This window comes from Cryptomeria japonica, chromosome 5 (genome assembly GCF_030272615.1).
Source record: "Cryptomeria japonica chromosome 5, Sugi_1.0, whole genome shotgun sequence".
NCBI lineage: Eukaryota > Viridiplantae > Streptophyta > Pinopsida > Cupressales > Cupressaceae > Cryptomeria > Cryptomeria japonica.
Genome location: NC_081409.1, coordinates 86,724,753 through 86,749,914, shown reverse-complemented (window position 1 = coordinate 86,749,914; position 25,162 = coordinate 86,724,753). Strand labels below are relative to the sequence as shown.

The following is a 25,162-nucleotide window of genomic DNA, read 5'->3' as shown; positions in this document are numbered from 1 at the left end:
ACTCACCTATGAAGAAGAAAATACCTTACTTCAAAAGGTATGCATGGCCAAGTTCCAAAATGATTTTATTAAAGGATTTGCAACTACAAGTGACGAGATTGAGCTGGATGGCAATTTCAAAGCAGCAACCTTGGCTACAAATTCAGATCAATCCATGATTTTATTAAAGGATTTGCAACTACAAGTGACGAGATTGAGCTGGATGGCAATTTCAAAGCAGCAACCTTGGCTACAAATTCAGATCAATCCAGGGAAGTCTTTGAAACTAATGGCTCTTATGGTGGCATTTTTGGAAGGTGTGAAGAACTTTCTGATTTTGGTTTGTCTACTAATAGCAATTCATTATTTTTGCATGAGTTTGGCATTCACAGGTAAGGAAAGGAAGTAATCACATCATGAACAAGCACAACAGATGTAGTGAGGAACCAAAAAACGTCTGATGAATAGTTAAGGAGGCCCCAAGGGGGCTAAGTTGATGGCTACTCAAGCAAATATAACACCTACAAAAAATTAAGGAAAAGGTTGCTCACATGGACCATGAAAAGCAAGTTTTTAGGCAACAAAGTTCAGAACTTCAAGGGAAGGCAATTGTGATAAAAGTATAAGGAAAAATCAAAATTGCATGAAGTTGAATATGTTGAAGTTTTTAAATTGGCAAATAATAAAGAATTCTTACAACACTTCAATAATGATAATTCAAATATTGAGAAAGTATCAATTTGACTTCCAAATAGAACCTATGGGGAAGAATTTTCCTAATAGCTTTAGTCTATTTGATTTAGAAAGTGTTTTGTTTAGGGAAACAACCATTTGTAGGGAACACAATGAGCATACATAGTAATGTCCCATTTGGGATGATCCTGAATCTTGCCCTAAAATCACAAATTCAATTGAAATAAGGAATGCAATATAGTTATCAATATAAATCCTGGTTTAGGTCCTGCAACCATGTTCGATAATATTTGAAATACAACTCATAAGATTATTCATTCCTATTAGGGTTAGGGATTCAATAAGAAATACAATACATATACATAATGTCCCTTATTTTTAAGTGACAATTAATTAAATTGATTTTTATTAAGTTGTCAAAAAAATAAAAGATATATTCAAATGATGACTTAATATTAATTAATTTAAATATCACTAAATGCCACTTTATTAAATAAAGTTCTCCAAATGTGGTCGGCCTAATATTCTAGAAGCTTCTTGGAATTCTTTATAAGGAGATTGGAGGGAGGAAGTAAGGCATGCTTTGAATTTCATAAACGTTTTATGATTTCTGGAGGGGAAAACCTTCAGGCGTTTGACAGAAGGGCTGGATGAAAACCTAGTTCTTCCGAAAAGGTGGAATCATGATGGAGTCTACATTTGGGCCAAATTTGTTAAGACCCCATTGGACACAAATTTGCAGTAATAAATTTATTTTACATGTGTCCAATTTGGAAATAATTTTATTCTGAATATTTACGTCATTGGCATAATAAAAGGGAGCTCAATGATTATTGGTGACTGAATATTAAGATGGGATTGACGGGACAATAAGGTTTAAACCTGTGATCGTCTAATGTATGATTTAATGCCCGAATGATATTATTAAGACTGTTGTAATCTAATATTGGTTATTATTTTAAGTCCTGGCATGATTAAATATTTTCTGGGATTAATTTAAGGAGCAGCAATTGGGTTAGTGTTACGATTTGATCATTGGTGTTGTTAAGTTTGTATCAGATTAAGAAAAGCAGGTAATTTTAATTTTTATATATGTACCTTAAAACTGTATATTTCAATTTGCAGAATGATTATTGTAATACTGATTTCTGAATATATTTCTGACTGCAGAAAATGGCAAATTATACACAGTTCAAAATATCAGATTCTTTAATGCTGAGTACACAGTATTCCTTTCACAGTGTTATTGCTCAGAATGTTCTCCACGATAGTATCGATCCACCTTGGCAACATTCCAAGTGGAACATATGCGATAATATATATATGTTTGACGGTCACATAGGGTCACGACTCTGTGAAACCGACATGGTTTTACATAGAGTCGTGACTCTATGCGAGTCTACGATTATCCTTGATAAGTGATAACAAATCATAGCCAATAACAATCAGCATAACTAATGACCGATTATATATGTAATCAGTAACATAAGGCTATTACTGATTACTTATAGAATCGGTGATATGTATATGAACCAATAGTTAATCAAATGATCATAATGCAAATCAATAATAATACACAGCAATAATAATCGATCATGATATTACATTATGATTATAATACAAATCAATAATAATCATAATGTAATATTGTCATCGATAAGCAGAATACTAACCTGCAGTTAAGTGAAGGATAGGGATAATAAATAATACAAATGTCCAAGGCCAATAGGCCACTTGGACATTTGATTACATCAGTCAGAGGAATCTGACCATAGCTACATATCTTCAACACTCCCTCTTAGCTAGGGAGGAATCCTTCTATCCTTTAGTAAGATGCATCACCTTAAAGTGATGGTATGAGTAGCTTCACTATATGTGTAACAGAAAGATATCACCTTACTATTAAAGTGATATCAAGTATTTATGGCATGTCCATGGATATCAAGTCTCAAGATATCCACCATAAATGTCTCTTTATGTAATATCCACCATTATGGCTTGTCCACAAATATCACGTCTCATGATATCCACCATCATGGTATATCTAAAGATATTACTACATGGCATGTCCACGGATTTCACGTCACATAAAATCCACCATGAATATCTCTTTATGTAATATCCACCATTATGGCTTATCCATGGATATCACGTCTCATTATATCCACCATTATGGCATATCCATAGATATTACTACTAGAGATATAAACCATTATGACATCCATAGATATCATGTCCCATGATATACATCATAATGGTATGATCAATCAATATCGTAAGATCGTCACCTTACAATAATGATCAGATATACAAGTGGTCACTATTGAGAGATCATCACCTCACAATAATGTTCACGAGAGCTCATCAAGCACTGAACCAATGTTGTCATGGAGTCACACACATGATACTAATCATGAACCATATCAAATTAATAAGATTGCATAATAAGAGTCTCAACTAGGGCTACATTTTCTACCATACCAAGCTTACCTCGAAAGTATGCAAAATTTATTCTAGAAAGAGGCTTGGTGAGAATATCTACAGTTTGTTCATCTATACTAGCATATCTCAACTGGATAGCTTTCCTTTCCACCATGTCTCTAACATAATGATAAGGAAACTCCACACGCTTTGTTCTGTCATGAAACGCAGGATTGACAGAAAGCTTTATACAACTTTGATTGTCACAATGGATAATTGTAGGTTCTAAGGATTGTCCAAACAATCCTACAAGAAGCTTTCTAAGCCACACAGCTTCTTGAGACCCCATGGATGCTACAATATACTCGGCTTTTGTGGAGTTGAGTGCTATTAAAGACTGCTTCCTACTGAACCAGGAAATCATAGCAAAACCCAAACTGAAACAACAACCAGATGTGCTCTTCCAATCAATGACACATCAGAATCAGTATATCCATGAAGTTTCAAGTCCACATCAATATATTTCAAGTCATATCCAATTGTGTCATGCAGATATCTCAGAATATGCTTTGCTGCAACTAGATGTATTTGTCTTGGTTCACTCATGAACTGACAAAATGCACTCACTGCATAACAAATATCTTGTCTAGTGTTGACCAAGTACATTAAGGACTCGATCATTTGCCTATATAGAGAGAGATCAGCCAAGTCTGAATTAGCTGCAACTTCTCTTAACTTATGCAAATTTGTTTCCATAGGTGTGACCATGGATTTACAATCCATCATTCCAAACCTTTTCAAAATGTCAATGGTGTACTTTCCTTGACTTGGAATGATTCCATCAAATTTCTGCCAAACTTCTAAACCAAGGAAATAGTGTAATAAACCTAGATCTTTCATATCAAATTCAAAAGCTAACTCTTGCTTACATTTGATAATAAGATGATCTTCTCCAGTAATTAGTAAGTCATCAACATAAAGAATTAGGATTAATGTTTCTCCATTAATTACCTTGAAATATAGGTTTGAATCTGCATCATTCTTGGAGAAACCCAAGCCCAAAAGGTAATGGTCAATCCTCTCGTACCAAGCACGTGGAGCCTGTTTAAGACAATACAACACCTTCTTTAGTTTACAAACGTGAGATTCATTTTCATGTATTACAAAACCTTTAGGTTGCTCAATGTATAATTCTTCCTCAATTACACCATTCTGAAAAGCAGTCTTTACATCCATTTGGTGGATCTTCCACCCTTTTGATGCAGCAATAGAAATCACAGTTGTGACAGAAGTATATCGAGCAACAAGGGCAAAAGTTTCTTCGTAATCAATTCCCTCCTTTTGAGAAAATCCTCTAGCTACAAATCTAGCTTTATATTTTTCAATACTACCATCAACAGCATGTTTAATTTTGAAGAGCTATTTACAAGAAACAACTGTTTTACCTTCTGGTCTAGGTACAATGTCCCAAACATCATTCTTTTGAATTGATCAGTATTCTTCTGTCGTGGCATCTTTCCAAACCTGTAGACTAGAAGCTCCGTCAACACTAGTGGGTTCTGACTCAATGATTTGACTCATTAATGCAACATAGCTGGAGAATCTATGAGGTCTTCTACTTTCTCTGAAGGTTCCTTTTGGGGCTGCAAAACCTTCAGCCTCTTGCATCATTTTCCTTGCCCAAAGAGGTCTTTTCCGGTTTACAACAATGTCTCTAGGCCCATCAGTAGGATCCATGGGTTCATTTAGATTAACATCTTCTACAAGTTCATAAGTCTCCCTCTGAATCTCAGGAGTAGGGTCTTCTTCCATACTTTGAGGAGGCTCTTGATCTTCAATGTTTATCTCATGGATGTCCTTGGATTAACATCCCTACTTAACTCAATCAATTTTTGTCCTGGAATATAGATTCTATAAGCTATATACTGGGCAACTAAAGATTCTCAAGTGGCTTATATCACGCTTCACTCCTGTGAATGCTTCTTCGGGTGTTTTGTTTCCCAAAATGTTGTGAGGACATCTGTTTTGAATATAAACGGAAATTCTAGAAGCTTCTACCCAAAAAGAAGTTTGAAGATTTTGATCATGTATCATGGCTTTGGCTGCCTCTACAATGGTTCTATTTTTTCTTTCTACCACACCATTTTGTTGAGGATTATAGGGAACACTAAAGTCCCTCTTAATCCCAGCATTAGTACAAAAATTTCGGAAGTTACTAGAGGTATACTCTCCTCCATTATCGGATCTTAAGATTTTGATTCTTTTCCCTGACATATTTTCTACTAGGGCTTTGAATTCCTTAAACCTTGATAGTACTTCATCAGATTCTTTACTTTTCAAAAAATATATCCAAGTTTTCCTAGAATAATCATCAATGAAAATAACATAGTACAAGAACCCACCCAAGGAAGCTACTGACATAGGGCCACATAAATCTGAATGAATAATCTCTAAAACATATTTAGATCTAATTTCACTATTATGAAAAGTACCTTTAGTGTTCTTCCCCAAAGCACATCCTTTACAAGTTCCTTCATGTTCTTGGTTAAGGTTGGGAAGTCCTGTCATCATCTTTTCCATTGAAGGTAGAGCACGGAATTGAAGATGACCCAATCTTCTATGCCAAATCTCGCAAGTTTTTGAAGAATCATGAATTAGTGCTTGAGGAGGAGGAATGCAAAGTTGATAGAGACATCCATGGCGAACTCCTAAGACTTGAACCTTCTTGATGTTTGTCTTCTTGGGCCATGCAAGAACTTTGCCATCCATAATGCAATTCGATATCCTTTGTCTTCCAAGGCTGATATGGAGACCAAGCTTCGCTTAATTCCTGGTACGAATAATACATCAGTCAATTGTATGGAAATGCCTGAATTTAGTTAAAGAGTAGAGGTCCCAACTCCTTTCACTGAATAGCTAGAGTCATCTCCAATGGTTACTTTCTCATTTGAAGTTTTCTACACCAAGTTATCTAGATGTTCTCTAAATCCAGTTATGTGGCGTGATGCCCCACTATCAATTATCCAAGTGTTGTGATCGGTAACCACATGACTTGAAAGAGCTGAATAGAAAATGAATCCATCTGAATCTCCATGACGAAGGGTTTTGCCAACATGTGCAATGAAAGCTTGAGGCATAGTCCTAGGAGGACATTTCATGGCATAGTGACCATATTTGTCACATCTAAAACATTGGACTTTTGACATATCCTTCTTTTGCATGTAGAAGCACCATTGGATTCTTTGCCTTTCTTCCTCTTGAAGTGTCCTTTCTTACCCTTCTTTGAGGAATGAGTGGTAAGAACATGAATGTCTTCGTTTATGGTATTTTGGCCAATGCCTCTTGTAATCAATCTTGACTCTTCTTCTTGAATGCAATCTTGCTTTAATCGATCAAACTTAGGAAGCTTTGATCTTGCGCTTATCCCTTGAATGAATGCCTCCCATGAGGAGGGTAGACCATTTAGTGCCAACATGGTTAACTCTTTGCTCTCTATTGTGTGTCCAATAGTAGAGAGTTGATCTTTTAGTTCAGTGATCCTCATGAAGAATGAGGTGATTGATTCGCCTTTTTTCATCTTGAGATGATGGAGTTGTTGCTTTAGAGCAAGAGCTCGGCTTGTGTTGTTTATCTCATACATGTTCTCTAATGATTTGAGCATGCCATAGGCAGTCTCCATCTTGGAGATGATTGGCACAATATGATCCTTTTACCGAATCAACAAGCATTTTCATTGCTTTGTTGATCTTTTTCCTCCATTCAATCTTGTCATCTTTTTCTTCTGGTTTTGGTATGGCTTTCTTCACAAATCCATCTAATTCGTTTTCACTTAAGGCAAGCATGATTCTGAACTTCCAAGAAACGAAATTAGATACTCCTTCCAGTCTGTCTTCAACTCTAATCCCATTCACCATCTTGATGTTGGTAGGAGATGATGATTTTGAAGAGGATAGTAGAAGGATAATCTTGCTTTTATAAATCTGATCTCATCTTTTCCCTAGGCTGGCTCTGATACCACATTAAGTTTGTATCAGATTTAGAAAAGCTGGTAATTTTCATTTTTTATATATGTACCTTAAAACTGTATATTTCAATTTGCAGAATGATTATTGTAATACTAATTTCTGAATATATTTCTGACTGCAGAAAATGGCGAATTATACACAGTTCAAACTATCAGATTCTTTAATGCTGAGTACACAGTACTCCTTTCACAGTGTTATTCCTCAGAATGTTCTCCACAATATTATCGATCCACCTTGGCAACATTCCAAATGGAACATATGCGATAATATATATATGTTTGACGGTCACATAAGGTCATGACTCTATGTGAGTCTACGATTATCTTTGATAAGCGATAACAAATCATAGCCAATAACAATCGGTATAACTAATGACCGATTATATATGTAATCGGTAACATAAGGCTATTACTGATTACATATTGAATCAGTGATATGTATATGAACTGATAGTTAATCAAATGATCATAATGAAAATCAAAAATAGTACGCAGCAATAATAATCGATCATGATATTACATTATGATTATAATGCAAATCAATAATAATCATAATGTAATATTGTCATCGATAATCAGAAAACTGATCTGCAATTAAGTGAAGGATAAGGATAATAAATAATACAAATGTCCAAGGCCGATAGGCCACTTGGACATTTGATTAGATCGGTCAGAGGAATCCGACCGTAGCTACATATCGTCAACAGGTGCCGTGGCTTTAATAGTGATTGCCAATATTATTGATTGGGCCAACTCAAAGGATAAAGGAAAACTTATGTAGATTTGCCGATCTCTAATGTGGTGAGCAGCTTGGAGGGAGGAACTTGTAATGTTCCCTTTTTGGTAGACATGAGGTGATTTATCGTTAGCCCCTTTTGCCATGGTCCCGAGGGCTAACTTAGACCTTACAAGGATCGTTGATGGATTTGGCCTTGGCAATTTCAGTTGCAAGCCAATCGGAGGTGATTTGACAGGTTTTTTAGAAACTTACTATTTTTAGTATGTCAATTTGGGCTCAGTGACTGGCAAATTTTGGTTGACAATATTTTGGTGCATTTTATACTTTACCTGGATTGCAAATTTAATGGGCCATTGGCCCATTAATTATCTGGGCAAAAAATTTTAAGTTCCTAAAGTTAAATTTAAATATTTGACTTTAGTGATTTATTTAATGCTGGGACTATAGTTAATGTAAAAAAATTAAAAACCCCCTTCTTTTTGGAGACATAAATGATAATAACATTTTATTGTATCTTTCTTTTATCCCACATTTGTGGTGTCCTGGGAAATGTGCCCAGATGAAGTCATAAATAGAGCATTTAATGAGCATTTGGAACATCTTGAGAATTGTGCTTTTTGAAGTTCGAATTTCTGGAGAAATCTAGAGATTGGTACTCAGGCAATGGAGGACGTACACCCTCTCTTGCAGCATTTCTCATGCCTGTGAAAGACCAGGTCTGTGAGATTTTCCTAAAATTAAGTGTTATTGTTTGGATTGGCTGGCAGTGATATTTCCAGACTGATGTAACAGCAAGTTCACAGACCATTGTAGAGTTGGGTGTCTAAAGATTCCAGCGTTGGGAAGAGATTATGAGTTAAAAAGGGCAGCGATTAGAATTCCTATACAGCTGTGTGTAGTAACTATTAGCACATACACTCATAACGCATGGAGCTGAAACCAAACCAGTGGGCGTAGCATTAATAATACAGCAGTGGACAAAAACGTGAGAGCCACTTCAATCTCACTTGCCGCAGGGTTACAGTATTGCATTGGAAATCTGTACTTAGTGCTGCCACTAGACTTAGGTTAGACTAATGCCAGTGCTGTGATAGAAAGCGAATGGGGGAAGCCACTTTTCAGTTACTCCAGCAGTGAGTTGACAGAGGACGAACTCCAGTATTGGACGTGGGAGTGGGTGGTGCTGGGCGCTTATACAGCAAGTTCATTGCAGCAGCCAAAACTTGGAAGCTGGGTTCTATATCAATTCATATTGTAAGTTGTGACTGTATTTGTATTTTGAAATCATTGGTGTGATCATTGTAAGTAAATCCTTTGCATTGTGTGTAAAAGAGAGTTAAATCTGAAAGAAACTCAGTGGTCTAGTTCAATGTACTTTTCAGTTCGGTGCAAAGATGAAAGTATAAATAATGTTCATGTATGTCAATGCATTGTGTTTTAAATGTTGGTATCATCTATGAATGAAACCTTCCTACATCAAAATGCAACAGGATCAACTAAACCTCAGTTACACACAGGGAAAGGAAAAAAATCAGTCATCCTTTTCTAAGACATGGCAGCCCTACTACAGTGGTATCGGAGCAAAAGATTCTGCCAACCTCAGGGTCTAAAAACTCATGCATCATCAGTATTATTTGAGGAGAAACAAGTACAATACTAACCTCAACAATCAAGCCGGAGCAGGGCAAGAAGAACCACCCGTAATTGAAGAAATAGGTGATCCTTTTCCAGCTAGAATTAACAGGTGAGAGAAGAGACCCGGGTGAGGAGAGGTTTTTACAGTTATTAGAAATGCTGGTACAAGGACAGCAGTTAGCAAAACAAAGGGCACAGCAACAGAATCAGCGGTTGGACTTGTTGACACAGATGATAGCTCACCAAATGGGACTTAATGTGAATAACTTAGGAGGTGGTAATGCTGGAAACAATCAACAAGGGGGTAATAATAATCAACAAGGGGGTAATAATGGACAGAATGGAGGCAACAATGGTGGACACAACGGAAATGGAGGAGGACAGATAGCAGATAATTTTGGTCATGCAGCACAACCCACTAGGACAGCAAGTTCTAGACCCCTTATACCCACTTTTCCACCTAGATTTCCAGTTTAGCCAGCTGTTGAGCCACAAATCGTGGATTTACAAGATTAGTTTCGAAAAGATTGGGAGAGTGGAGGACAGGATTTCAGGCAGCTATAACTCTTCAAGACTACATTAATGTGAGGATGAGATACATGCCTCATGCAAGAGACAGGAATCAAAACTATGAGTAAGGAAGAAAGTAGGAAAGTTGTCTCTACCATATTTTGATGCATCTGGGAAAACTACAACATGAGCTTGGGTCCAGAAGGTGGATACTTACCTACAACTGAATCCTATGCCTGAAGACGAAGCTATTAAATATGCTGCTATACACCTTGATGGAGTTGCACATGAGTGGTGGCACCACGATATGGTGACTATGGGACATGGACAGATTACTTCCCTATGTTGAGTTCACAGAACGATTGATTGAGAGGTTTGACACCAAAGATCCTAAGTTGCATTTCAAAGAGCTAGCACAACTTAAAGAGATGGGTAGTTGAAGATTGTGAACAAGTGGGTGAAAGTATACCCCCATAATTATATCGCGGAGCAGCAGAAGGCATGGGTGAAGTAGTTGCATTTAAGAGAATACTGTTAGAACACCACTTATCATATGTCTATCCAAATGTTACCCTTTATGGCTCTTTATGTTTACGAGGGTCGGAGCTTCTTAGATTTTCTATTTGGTGGTAGTCGAGTACCTAAGGATAAGGATCTCTTACAAGAGAGTCAAGATATCATGATGTCATTGAAGGAACACATGCAGAAGGCTCAGAACCAGCAGAAACAATATGCAGACCAGCGCAAAGTAGAGAGATCTTTCGAGGTTGGTGACATGGTTTATCTTATGTTGAAGCCTTACCAACAGTCCACTCTCAAAAGGAGTGGTGCAAAGAAGTTGAAGCCGCGCGATTATGGACCTTTCAAAGTTATCAAGAAGGTTGGTGAGGTGGCTTACGAGCTTGAGTTGCTGACAGACAGTAAGGTACATAATGTTTTTCATGTCTCATGCCTCAAAAAGGCATTGGGCCATCATGTAGTACCTTCAACAGAGTTACCACCTCTTGATGATGAGGGGAAGCTTATCTTGATTCATGAGGTCATTCTTGAAAATAGGGAGCGTATTTTATGGAAAGGCCATCAGGGAAAATTTGGTGAAGTGGAAGAACTTACCGATAGAGGATGTGTTGTGACCATTTCACACATCGCCCCATTAAAATGGGGACCCCCTCTTTTTGCTTTTGTTTTGCCTGTTCTTCTCTCTGCTTTTAGGGTTTTGAGTAGGGTTTTGAGTGAGTGAGTTGTCTGGGCTAGGGCTAAGCCTTAGGGGTTTCTTTTGGATATTTTTCAAGCCGAGTCCAGTCAAATTTTGAAAGTTATTACGCATCCTCCCAAAGATTGATTATTGAAGTAAGGTTAGTCTGTCAGGAAGTCAAATATGTCCCAGGTTAGGTCTAGATTCGGGAATTTTTTTGGGGTAAAATTCAAATTTTGTGTAAGTGTTAGCATTTTGAAGATGAAATTGTGTATTCTTGCCTAGGTAAATTTTGATCAAATTTCGGAGGCAAGATGATGCCTGAAATAGAGAAAGTGCTCCTGTCCTTCACTGGAGGCCTAGGGCGAATTTCATTCTAAGTGCAATTTCTGATTTTGCAAGAGCTTGCTAACCGATTCCGGGCCTTGAAGATGACCTAACTCTGCCTTGTGAAATGATTGGAGACCTAAATTTTGACTATTTTAGCCAGAAAGGACGAAAGTGCTCCCATCCCTCACCAAGGGACCAGAGCACAAATGTTATTTTATGCATATTTGTCACTGACTTTTCTATTTTGTTTTGTGCAGGGTCTTCCGGAATGATAATTGGACATGACTTGATACTTTTGAAGATTTTGAAGGCACAAAAATGGTGAATTTTGAAGGTTGAAGGAAAAAGTGGTCCCGTCCCTCTCCAAGGGACCAAGGCAAAGTGCTCCTGTCCCTCACTAAAAGACAAAGGCGAAAAGACTTATTGGAGCCATTCCTGACCTTGTTTGGTTAAATTGAGACATCAAAGACATGGTGAAGGACAAAATGAACATGATAAAGCATCCAGACTTGATCGAAAACAATGAAATGATGAAGTTTTGGCCTAGAAGGTAAAAAGTGCTCCCATCCCTCACTGAAGGACCAGAGCACTTTTCTTTATATGCATAATTTTAGACCTTTATTGGACATTAACTTCTATTCATAGCATGAAGTAAGATGAAATCTTCCCTACCAAAGAAATTTCGAGGTGAAAAGTGAGACAATTTGGCTTAGAAGGTAAAAAGTGCTCCCGTCCCTCATTGAAGGACTGTGCCACTTTTTTCAAATTTGCACTATCTTTGCAAGGTTAAGGTAATTTTATGATTTGAAGAGGTTAAGGGAAGCATATCTTGTCCATTGAATATAATTTAAGCAGTCTACAAAGGAGTAAATCAACCAAATGACAAAAAGTGCTCTCGTCCCTCACTGAAGGACTGTGCCACTTTTTCAAGTTTCTCTTCATTGTTCGATATTTTATGATAAAACTTGACTTGGATGGGAAAGACGAATGATGTTTTATGCCTTGGATGCAATTGAGAGGTTTAAAGAGCAAAAAGTATGCCAAAATGACAAAAAGTGCTCCCGTCCCTCACCAAGGGACCAAGACAAAGTGCTCTCGTCCCTCATTGAAGAACCATCCCACTTTTCTAAAAATACAAATTTCTTGCAAAGGCAAGGCAATTTGCGTGATTGAAATGAATGAGAGAAGGCAAGATTCATCCATTGAAGATAATTTCGAAGGCTAGCAAAGGACAAATAAGCTTGTAATTGCAAAAGTGCTCCCGTCCCTCACTAAAGGACCATGCCACTTAATATGTTATCTTCCCTTTCTCACCAATTTTGGACAAATTGAGACCAAGGCGCAAGTTTGAAAAAGTGTTTAAAATGCCTTGAAGTTGAATTGAGATGCGAGAGTTGCAAATTTTGACGACAACTGGCAAAAGTGCTCCCGTCACTCACTGAAGGACTGTGCCACTTTTTCCAAATATGACCATTTACCTTGCATTTTGAAATGATATTTTTATTACCAAGGCTAAAGATGGTGTGAAATGTGATATTCTACGCCTTGAGGGTAAATTGAAGATTAATATGATCAAGAATTCATGCAATGGACTCAAAAGTGCTCCCATCCCTCACTCAAGGACCGTCCCACTTTTTTTTTAAAACAACAAATTCCCTCCGAGATTATGCTAAGGCAACGTTGTATGAGATGGGAAGAATCTTCTAACGCATGGTGAACAAAAGTTTGACTTCAAAAATTGAGAATCCTAGCCTAAAAATGAAAAAGTGCTCCTGTCCCTCTCCAAGGGACCAGAGCGCTTAACATATGCACTCTTTATTTTTGCCATATCCTAACGTTGACATCCTCCAAATCACATGAAATGCCAAAATCATCAACTTCGAAATATTTGAAAAATTTAAATTAAATTGGCATTTAATAAAGGCGCATGGCATTTAATAAATTAATTTTGAGCCTTAGAAAATCGAAATTTTAATTATTAAGGCATTTAAAATTAATTTTTTTATTAAATTAAAATTAAAAGAGAGAGCACTTGAGGTATCATTTTTATTATTTTATTAAGTCGGCCTCTTCCTTTTTTTAATTTTATTTATTTTTGGCCTATTTTGCCAAGTTGGCCTATGGGGAGGTGAAATGGTGAGCGCTCTATATATTTGGGGTGTGTTTTTCATTATTCAAATCATTCACTCATTGTTTCAAGTGCGATTTGGAGAGGCAAGGAAGGAAGTGCGAAAGCTGGCCTATTTGGAGCGAATTTTCCTTAAGTGTTGAAGACTAAAGGTGGTGGAGTTGAGACTTGTAAAGACTAAAGGAGGCACATTTTGCTAAAAGGAAGGACTTCAATCTACATTTTGCCTAGCAAATTCACCTTATTTTTGCATCATTTTTTAGAATTAATTCTCAAGTGGAGGTATCGCGAGATCATCCTAGTCCCAACATTGAAGTTTTGAACTTCAAGTTTTTGAAAATTGCGTAGTTAATTAGGAAATGATAACTCAAAGATTTATCATAAAGTTTCCTAATTAAAATCTTAAATCTTCCTTTCTACTCTATATTTCTACGTTGCAAAATATATTACTCATTATGAAATGTTGTGTAGGTGTCAAGATGGCGACCCCAAAGGCAGGAGCATCCACTAGTCGTCCAACCCTCATGAAGGAAGATCAGAGGAATGAAGAATTGGAGACCAAGATCGTGTCAAAGTGGAGCAACTTGGGAAACTTCAGTGTGAAGAAGTTTCGAGAGGTCCCTTACATTGGCAAGCCATCACCCGTCGCAAGGAGAATAATTGAAAGTGGCATCATCAAGGCGGTCGGTTTCCCTCCAGCAGTCCAGTGCCATGAGCTGATGATCGAGTGTGCTCGCCATTATGACCCACAATCAAGATCAATCGTGTCCAAGGAAGGGAACACTTTGGCTTACCTTTCAGAGGAGGCTATAAGTGAGGCTCTCCATCTTCCAGAGCATAAAGATATGATTTACAAAAGCTTAGAAGGAGCCAGGTCCATGTATGAAGATGATCCAGACTCTTGCTTGAACATCATCAATAAGGGTTGGTTACTCAAAAGTCGTCCTCGCCTGAGCAAGATTCCCAACACACCACATAGGATCGACTTCCAGGAGGAGTACAGAGATTTGATAACTTTGCTCAATCGAGTTACAGGGGCTCCTCAGGCCTTCTATTTTGAGAAGTGGATGTTCTACTTCATCCAAGTGATAGTTCAAGGAAAAGGAACAATTCATTGGGCTAGAATTATTAGCCATTGTTTGGACGTGCAGTTGAGAAGACTAAAGGCTACCAAGTCATTCCACATGAGCTCATACGTCATATATGCCTTGATCAGGAGTTTCGAATATGCAGGACTACCTCACAGAGGAGTGATCGAAAGAGGACCCGGAGAAGTTAGAGTTTGTGAGTCTTATGTTCATTTGCATCATCCACCAGGAAGTGACTACAAGTTAGTCAATGATACCTTCACAATGAACATCACTAGGATATTACAAGGCGGGATTCACAATCGACTATCTCAAGATGCACAAGAACTTATAAAGAGGTACGGTGCTTAGTTCATCCAATTTCAAAAGTTTACATATATCAGAGTCCATGGATGTCCTTCACCCCCCTACATGTTGCCGAGGTATCCGACAGACAAGATAGTGCTACTTGAGGTGGCTAGGCAATTGGCAGACCATGCGAAGACATTCAGACACAGGCACAGAAATGGAGCTCCCGTGCCCATCATATTGGGGAATTCAGTTGAGGTATGTCCTAATGCTCTAGCCTTAGATGATGCAGAGAGGGAGTTGGCCTCATATTCATTCACGTTCTTTGCCTCAAGGGAGAATTTTGATCCTTATGGGTATATAGAGGAGACATATGGTAGGAAGTACAAGCACGAATTTCAGGTAGAAGACTTTTGGATGAATCTCTCAAGTGATTTAGAAGTGAAAAGAAAGATGCATTCCAGGTTACCTTTAGATTTCATCAGAAAATGTAAAGTTTACAGAGTGGCCGATCAAGCTCAGGACAGTGGCAGACATCTCCAGTCATCCTATGATAGAGAAGACAAAGCAGTGAAGATAGATTGGAACAAACCTGAGATTACAGACTTGAGAGCTTTGATGGCTCCAGTTTTGTCATGTACTCGCAGATGGGTGGATGTACAACATCAAAAGTTAAGAGAACAGAACATACCAATGACTTATACTTTGGAGGAAAGACCAGAAGAAGGAGGAGCAAGCGCAAGTGAAGACAATTCTCATCCTAGAGGCGCGAAGAGGAAAGAAAGACCCGAGAAAAGCGAACCCTCCAAGAAGAAGCAAGAGGCTAATCGAGATCGCTCATCAGGTGCATCATCTCGACATGAGAAAAGGACAAATCAAGTTGAAGCACAAGAGATGATGATGCCCGAGGTGGATGAATCCATGGAGTCAATAGTACAGAATGATAGACCTGAAAAAGGGAAGGCACCTCAGCATTCATCAAGTCGATCTCCCCAAGTCAATGAGCTACGTGAAGACAAGAATGATGATGAAGTGACATCTCCTCTCCGAGAAGAAGAACCATTGCCTAAAGAGATACAAGTTAGAGAGACGAGATCCGCCATTCCAGATTGGTTGAAGGAGAGATTGACAAGGGTGATTGTGATTGAGGATGAAGATAACGTGATTGACTTAGAGAGCCTTGTAGGGAATTCTCAGGAAGTAACGGAGAGGAAGAAGGCCACCAAGATGTCCAAGATGATCAGAGATGAGACAGGGTCCAGGAAGTTACAGATAGCTACACCAGCAGTGGACAAGTATGAAGGTGAAATCCTTGCAGAGGAGTATGATGTAGAAACTTTTGAACTTGGTCCACTCACCGCTGAGCAGGCACTGGATGAGGCAACCGATTCATTTGAGGCACTTAAAGACAAGCTTAGGGAAGAAATGGAAGAGAATAGAAAGCTTGAAAGAGAGGTCGGTGCTTGAAGAGGCTACTTTAGCCATCTCAATCAGCCCTTGGGACGTCAAGATCCAACAGTGTCTCTTGTGCAAGCACTTCCCCTTGAATCAGTTGGCGAGGCAGAGAGAGTCAAGAGCTTGGTTCAGCTTATGAGCTCTTGGATTGACAAATCCCACACAGTTGCTGTTGAATTTGCAACAAGATTGATGCAGACAATCCACCGAGATATCCAAGTCCTTGAGATCGTCCACAACCTGATGATAACAGTAGCCACTTTCGCTCACACTAGAGATGTTATCATTCCTGTTCTACAAGTAATCAGGCAAACACCAAGGAAGATCCTAGCACAAGAAAAGATAATGGATGGAGGAGCTCATAGTTTACTTCAGTGGTCGACTCTACTCCAGATGAAGGAGGTTCTTTTCGAAGACATCAACACCAAATGCAATCAAGTTGAAGGAGTCATCCATCCAATTCAAGACAAGGTGTTTGAGGAGTTATGTACCATTCTTGGCAGGAGGATCGAAGTTGAGACAGATGTGGACCTTCAAGAGTTGGAAGAAAGGGTCAAGGTCATCTTTTGCAAAGATGAGAATGTCATCACAAATGAACAACGGGATCAATTGTTCGCTACCATGCTCCTAATTGAGAAGATCAAAGAACTCGAACCTGAATGGGATGCGGCTCTTCTCAAGGCCTTTGATCAGGTTATCCACTTGGAGGAACGAATGAGGAATCTTCCCGAGATTCCTATTGCTGAGATTGAAGGAATTGTGTCCAAATTCATTGCATATGCTAAGAAAGAGCATTGGAAAGGGAATAAGGTTCTAGAAGAGAGGTTGTTGTAGATGATGTGGCGCCTTAATTATCATTGGTCTATGTTTCCTAGATTTTTGTGCCAATTAAATATTTGGCTATGCATTTAATATTGTTCAATAAAAGGGGAACTTTTTGTAACAAACCCTAATTAGGGTTTAGGTGTCAGAATCTCAACCGTTGATCTTCTTTTGATCTGGGCTGTTCATTGTAATTGAGGATGCTATATATACCCTCACTCATTTTCATTTTGTAATTAGAAATGAGATATTAGATGTTAGATGAGAGATTAGAAATCAGATTTTAGAGAGAAGAAAGTTATTTTGTAGCAAGATTGAGCATTGAAGAAGGAATTTCAAGCAATTGTTGTCTATTTTGGCTTTGAGATCAATAAAATATTGAAGTTATGGTGTTTTATTGCAATTCTTGTGGCTATCTTCATGGTTGTTTACTTTCTTGAATCACTCTCAATCGAAATAGTATTTAAGTTTGAAGGACTAAGTGTTGAGCTTGATCTTTGGTGAGATTCACATTCCAAACCACTAGCTTCTTACTGATTGTAAGAACGCTTTGTGTGGTCAACTGGAAATATTTGGATTGCTTAAACCTTCAATCATTATTGAACTATTGATATGTACCTTCATGGTAGTGTCTATAATTCTTGATGATTTGAAAATCATTAATCACCTTAGAAGATCGCATCAATTCCAGTAAAGTTGTAATCCCTTGGCAATACTGAAATTGGTAGAATCTTACCAAGTCTAGCTTACATTGAGTCATTCTTAGGATTAGATTAGAATTCATCCCTTGCAAACCCTATCTTTTGATCTTTTGAGAACTTGTTAGTTTAGGAAATTTATGTTCCTGCAATTCGGATACGTAAGGCCCCTTGATGAAACAGCATTCACAACGACCACTGGTGCTTATCCGCACATAGAGACCCTATATCGAAGAACCTTGGAGTCATTCTGATTGATCCTTTTTCGCGACATCTTCAGCAATCAGAGGCTTTATTCAAGAGAGGATAAGGTACCCTTGGGTATTTTATTCTGTGTTTGATAGTGTACAAAATACACGTCAACAGGATGCTACTTGGGAGGGTGAGTATGTCTTATAGTATCCAGAGTTGAGATTGCTTGAGAACAAGCAATTTCAAGGGGGGCAGACTGTAATGTCCACTTTTTAGCAAACATGGGGTGATTTGTCGTTAGCCCCTTTTGCCATGGTCTCGAGGGCTAACTAGGACCTTACAAAGATCGTTGATAGATTTGGCCTAAGCAATTTCAGTTGCAGGCCAATCGGAGGTGATTTGACAAGTTTTCCAGAAACTTACTATTTTTAGTAAGTCAATTTGGGCTCAATGACTAGCAAATTTTGAAGCAATTTTGGTTGAGAATATTTTGGTGCATTTTATATTTTACCTGGATTGCAAATTTAATGGGCCATTAATTCTCTGGGCAAAAAGTTTTAAGTTCCTAAAGTTAAATTTAAATATTTAACTTTAGTGATTTATTTAATGTTGGGACTATAGTTAATGTGAAAAAAATTAAAACTCCCCTTTTTTTTGGAGACGAAGGACAATAATATTTTATTGTATCTTTCTTTTATCCCACATTTGTGGTGTCTTGGGAAATGTGCCCAGCTGAAGTCATAAATAGAGCATTTAATGAGGATTTGGGATATCTTGAGAATTGTGCTTTTCGAAGTTTGAATTTCTGGAGAAATCTGGAAATTGGTAGTCAGGCAATGGAGGACGTACACCCTCTCTTGCAGAATTTCTCACGCCTGTGAAAGACCAGGTCTGGGAAATTGTCCTAAAATTAAGTGTTATTGTTTGGATTGGCTGGCAGCGATATTTCCAGATAGATGTAGAAGCCAGTGGAGATTTTACAGGTATTCCTTAAAACTTCAGCAGTAAGAAAAGTGTTGTGAAATGACTAAATGATAGTGGCAGGTTTGGTGCGTTGAACTAGTTATCCAGTCGCCATAAGCAGTAGCAAGAAGATTCGCAGACCATTATAGAGTTGGGCATCTAAAGGTTCCAGCGTTGGGAAGAGATTTTGAGTTAAAAAGGGCAGCAATTAGAATGTCAGCTTGGGCGTAGACTCCTATACAGCTGTGCATAGTAACAATCAGCAAATACACTCAAACGCAGGGAGCTGAAACCAAACCAGTGGCTGTAGCATTAATAATACATCAGTGGACAAAAACATGAGAGCCACTTCAATCTCACTTGTCGCAGGGTTACAGTATCACGTTGGAAATCTGTACTTAGTGCCGCCACTAGACTTAGGTTAGACTATTGCCAGTGCTATGATAGAAAGTGAATGGGGGAAGCCGATTTTCAGTTACACCAGCAGTGAGTTGACACAGGACGAACTCCAGTATTGGACGTGAGAGTGTGGGTGGTGCTGGGCACTTATACAGCAAGTTCATTGCAGAAGCCAAAAATTGGTAGCTGGGTTCTATATCAATTCATACTGTAAGTTGTGATTGTATTTGTAATTTGAAATCATTGGTGTGATCGTTGTTAGTAAATTGTTTGCAGTGTGTGTAAAAGAGAGTAAAATCTGAAGAAACACAATGATCTAGTTCAATGTACTTTTCAGTTCAGTGCAAAGATGAAAGTATAAATTATGTTCATGTATGTCAATGCATTGTGTTTTAAATGTTGGTATCATCTATGAATGAAACCTTCCTACATCAAAACGCACCAGGATCAACTAAACCTCAGTTACACACGGAAAAAATTCAGTCATCCTTTTCTAAGACAGGGCAGCCCTACTACAGAACTATCTGATTTGCAGTTCATGTTTGGAATCGTGAGGATCATACGCAGCTCACAAAAGAAGATTTATGGCAAAGCTTTTCAGAGTATTAGCTTTAATCTTTATTATGCTCAAATGCCATAAAGGATCAGATTAGCGCAACTTCTACAGGGGGCTTTGCAGGAGTCGAAGAGATTTAACATTGCTGCTGTAATATTTAAACTTAGCACCTTACAACACTAAAAGTCTATAAGTATAAATAAATCTTTGCTACACTGGGGTGAGCAGTTTACAGAGACTTAAGAAAAGAGGAGAATGAGGGTACTACTGCTGCAATGAAAAAGGAAATAGTCTGATTGATTCCATCAACCTGCTAATAGAGGAGTAAGAAATTGCATTCCAGATTGATTGGCTTTATCTCTTATTGAAGCCTGTGCACAGATTAAGACATGAGGCAGTCCAAAATTAATTATATTCCTCTGTATTGGGTATGAATTGATCTGTAATGCTAAAAGACATTTTATGTAGTTGCAAATTCAAGGCAGATATTAATTCTGAACTTTCTGGGTTCATTTCTAGATTTTATTGTTGTGCTTATCATTTTGGTACTGAAATCTATATTCAATATATGAAAAAGTGTAACTGTCAACCCTGCAAATCTGATTACACAATAAACAGCAATATTGGAAATTTGATTAGTTTGGAAATAGTTAAGGATTTTTTCATATATGACCCTAATCATCTTAACCTACTTAGATAAACCATACAACTTGTTGATCTTAGATATTAAGCACCAAGGTTTCCATTTCCCTAAATCAACCATAGTAGGGTTTGGAGAGGAAAGCCATAAAGTGTGCCCGGTCACTGTTCAGCCCAATTATGCCCAAGACCATGCAGTGTCTAACCAAAACAATTTGCCCTTTGGCCCACAAGCAGCAGGGACATCCACTTTGATGATTCCATCCCTTGGGGTGGCCTACTTAATTCGAGGGAACCCAGGTCATTAAGGAAGACTATTCAATGCAATTAAGCCCAAGAGCGTGCAGCATCTAACCAAGACAACTCGCCCCTTGGCCCACAAGCAGCAGGAACATCCATCTTGATGATTTCATCCCTTACGATGGCCTACTTACCACCTCTCCCTAAAGTATTTCCCTTGTTTCCCACAATGATTGTTTGTGGTAATAAAGAATAGACAACTTATTTAATTAAAAAAGCATACTTAAGTTTATTAACATCTTGGTAAGAGATATGCAAGGAGCATAGATATATATGATAATATTTATCCGCATTGCATACACTAAACATACATATCAAACATATTCTTGTTGATGCATGTCGCTTTGGGAGTCTCCTTCAGGGTCAATTCTACAAATATACACTTGGCCATCGGCCATGTATATTTAATGTTAATTGATATTCATCTAAGTATCGCATTCCCTTTATTTGTTTGCAAAATAAATATATTATTAAAGGGGGCCGACTTTTGGTAAAGTCTGCCACCCCTATGAAAGGTTACATTGCCTCATTCGAAGAGATGTGTTGGATCTTAAGGGCCCAACTCCTCATGAAGAGTCATCTTGTTAGCATATAAAGGGACAACGATTATATCCTCTTGGATATTCAATAATCCACACATATACTAGCAGATCAAATATAATACACACATCTGCAGATCGAATATAATACACACATCTGCAGATCGATTCTCTCCTTCAACCGCCCTATCACATTCCTCTGCAGTCCGAGGTCACTCAGCAGATCGCACGTTACAATATAGTCAGATTGAAGAAGATAATCTATCATTTGGCAGTTCATATATACTTCAGTAATTCGGATTGCATCTACAGCAGTATAGTGCAAATTGATCTATTCATATAACTTCAAAGGGAGAAGCAATTTGCAAAGACATATCAGTATTTGATTAATATAAACAGAGACTTTCGTTGCTGGGTTTTTTACCTTCAAGTGGAAGGTTTTCCCAGGGTATCTTGGTGTGTTCCAGTGTTCATATTGTTAATTTGTTTAATTGCTATTAATCTGATCATAAAATCAACAATTCTCATGCATACCACAAAATTTACTAGATCCAAATATGGCTGTATTCTGAATTGCAGATCTCTCTTCTCAATTACTGGTTTGTTTCTATCTTCCTCAATGCCCTCCTCCAACATGGTCTTCTATGTTTCATATCTTTATGTCTCTTTGAAGAGAGACAACCTTTGGAAGTTGCTGTCCCTTTAGAATGGCCATAACCTTTCTTAACCATGCCTCTTCAAGTCCGATATTTATTATTTAATGATATCTCTTCAAGACCAAATGCTGCCTTATTCATTTCTTAATCGCCGCTCAAGGATCTTTGAATATTTTAATCACTGGATTTACTAACTGCTGCTTATAACATGAGCGCTGTTTGTATATATTATTATATACTGATTATTGCTGTTGTTAAAAGACTTGCTGGTGATAATGATCGCTACCTTCTATGGATTTGAAAATTGTGATGTCTTATAAATAAGACAATTTTCTGTCAGTTTATGCAAGGTTAGTACTATTACTGAGTCAGAAGCATGACATACATTTTCATATGAAAGCCATCTGTTTATAAGACCATGGGATCCAGGTGTTTTGACACCAAAATACATTGAGAAGCAAGCTTATAAAGATTATCCTTTTGAGAATAAGCATGATTGGATCACTTCATTACTTGGTATTCATGCAGGTGATTTCCAACAAAAGAATATGATGATACAAAGGTTTAAGATCCGAGAGTTTGTATAATTATGGTTTTGCTTCATAGGGTAATGTCAAATGATAGATTTGCCAGTTTCAGCTGTATCAGAGTGGAACAACAAGTTCGTGGTGTTGCATTCATAAGATAGATTTGGGATATTGGTATTGGCATACAGATTCATATTGCTTGGGGACAAGCAATCTTTGGGAAGGGAGGATTATTATGTCCCCATTTTTCGGCTCAAGTTTCCAAAGAAAAAAATAAAAAATTAAATTAAATTAAGTTGTTTAAATTAATATTTTCAAGAAATTTATATTTAATTTATTATGTTTATGAGTTTAATATTTTATTTTAATTAAGTGACTTTACCTGGTGCCAAAAGAAAATATTATAAGTCACTCTAAGAGCAAAAAGAAATTAATATTTTAAAAAAGTAAAATTATATTTTGAAAAGTTTCATTTGGTTATAAAAGAAGGCTGAGGAGAAGTAAGAAGATACATTCTAAAGATTCATTTATTTCTCCTTCGGAGATTTGTGCATGTAGCCAAATTTATACTAGTGGGATGAAAACCCTGATGGTTTTCTGACAAACAAAAACCTGAATAGCAGTCCAGTTCCAATCAGGTAATGACAGTGTGATAAAGATTTGGGATTAGGGGATGAAAACCCTCAAATTTTGTCAAGCAATTTCATACGGAAGTTTCCTTTGCATTGAATGTTTGTCATAAGGGTTTTGGGAGAAAATTGATTATCTTACCAAGTTTGCAAGTTTGATCAGTAATCAAATTTATTTAAAATCTTGCAAGCAAGAAATACATTTGCAAAGATAATGCAATTGCTTGAGTATTGGGCAGTTGCGCTGAATGCATTAAAATACAATGTGTTCGCATCAACTACGTGTTACGCTAGCCATACCACTTAAGTGTTGAGAATGAGGCAAAGGAGGTACAAGGGCCTGGAGTCATGACCCAATATGATGACCGAAGGAAATATTGAAGAAATAAAATGAGTTAAACTCCCAATTTTATATAAAGGCCAAAAAAGGTTGATGGGCAATTTTGAATGGTATAAAATTAATTGTTGGTTTTCAGGCTGGGTGCACCACCGCAAACTTCAAATATTCATCCTCTAAAATCCAAAATGGCAAAAAAGGACAAAAGTGACTTCAAAAATCTATAGAAAGGAAGTCAGCGCCTATGTCCAGGTGAATATTTCAAACTAATTTTACCAAAAGTGGGGTCGAGTATCTTTTGATGGGCATTTGTTAACACTTTCCCAGCCACTATCATCCAAAGGAAATCACACCATCTCTAAGAGTTGTAGTACAAGACAAAAAAAGATTTAAGGAGCTAATCAGCCTCACACAAGGATTTGCCACTCTCATTGTCTGTTGTACTTCCTCCTAGCATCATACCGTCAATTTTTTAAATGCTGTATAGGTTTGAATGGTGGCATGAGCATAGGGAAAGGAAGTCAATGCACTTATAAAAGTTTATGGAAGCTTTATTCTAGCCACCAAATTCTTGGAGATTAACACATACAGTGAAAGGTGTTCACTGCTATATAAGGAGTAAATTTGGTTGCTGTACACCTTCAAATGGGCAGCTTAGGTAGTAATCTCGGATCTAAATGATAACTGGGCATTGTTTGGAAGGCCTACAACGGAATTCTGCCCACAAACAGCTTTAATTAAAGGTCAGAACATTGACTTTAATGTATAAATATATTTATGTTCTTAAATCAGCAAATTGTGTTACCAGCATTATGTTTTACGACAGCATTGAGCATTCTATTCAAACTATATGATAATCCAGCATGCAATAGTGAATATTACAAACCTATCTCCTTTTATTTGGGTGTTATATGCAAGCAAGTTTGAAATTTTATAATCTCAAATGTATGACAAAATGCCCTGTTGATTATGAATATGATATGATGATTTATGAGAAAATTTCATGATTTAATCTATATTAGTGACTGTTCAAAATCATTACATTTGGAAAAGTGTATGCAAAGTGTGGCTAAAGGTTCGCAAGAAAAAATCAGAGATTGCATGTTTGGAAACAAATCCTTTAGAGCGGAGGCTCTTACAGTAATTTCGGATACAATCAAGCTAAGATGCTTCCTCTGGAATTATATTTATATATATTAGGGATTTATCCAGTCCAATTCCTAATTAACTTAACTTATACATTTGCAAACTCATTGCGTGTAATTCACCAAAACGTTAGCATACAGAGTCCTTACCTTAGCTGCAACAAGGCCACTGATATGAGCCATATCACACATAAGAGTGGCCCCACACTTATCAGCAATTTGTCTAAATCGTGCATAGTCCCATTCCCTTGGATAGGAGCTCCCACCACAAATTA

At 37.5% G+C, this 25,162-nt stretch overlaps 1 protein-coding gene across 1 annotated transcript in view; it reads right to left on the bottom strand.

Annotated features, from left to right (window-relative positions):
• Positions 1-25,162, bottom strand: part of LOC131054705 (serine hydroxymethyltransferase 7) — a 50,117-nt gene that overhangs the window by 22,948 nt on the left and 2,007 nt on the right. The window contains exon 1 of the mRNA XM_057989264.2: positions 25,038-25,162. This exon is cut by the window's right edge and continues 2,007 nt beyond it. Within this exon, the coding sequence (XP_057845247.1) occupies positions 25,038-25,162 (125 nt within the window). The remainder of the gene's footprint in view (positions 1-25,037) is intronic.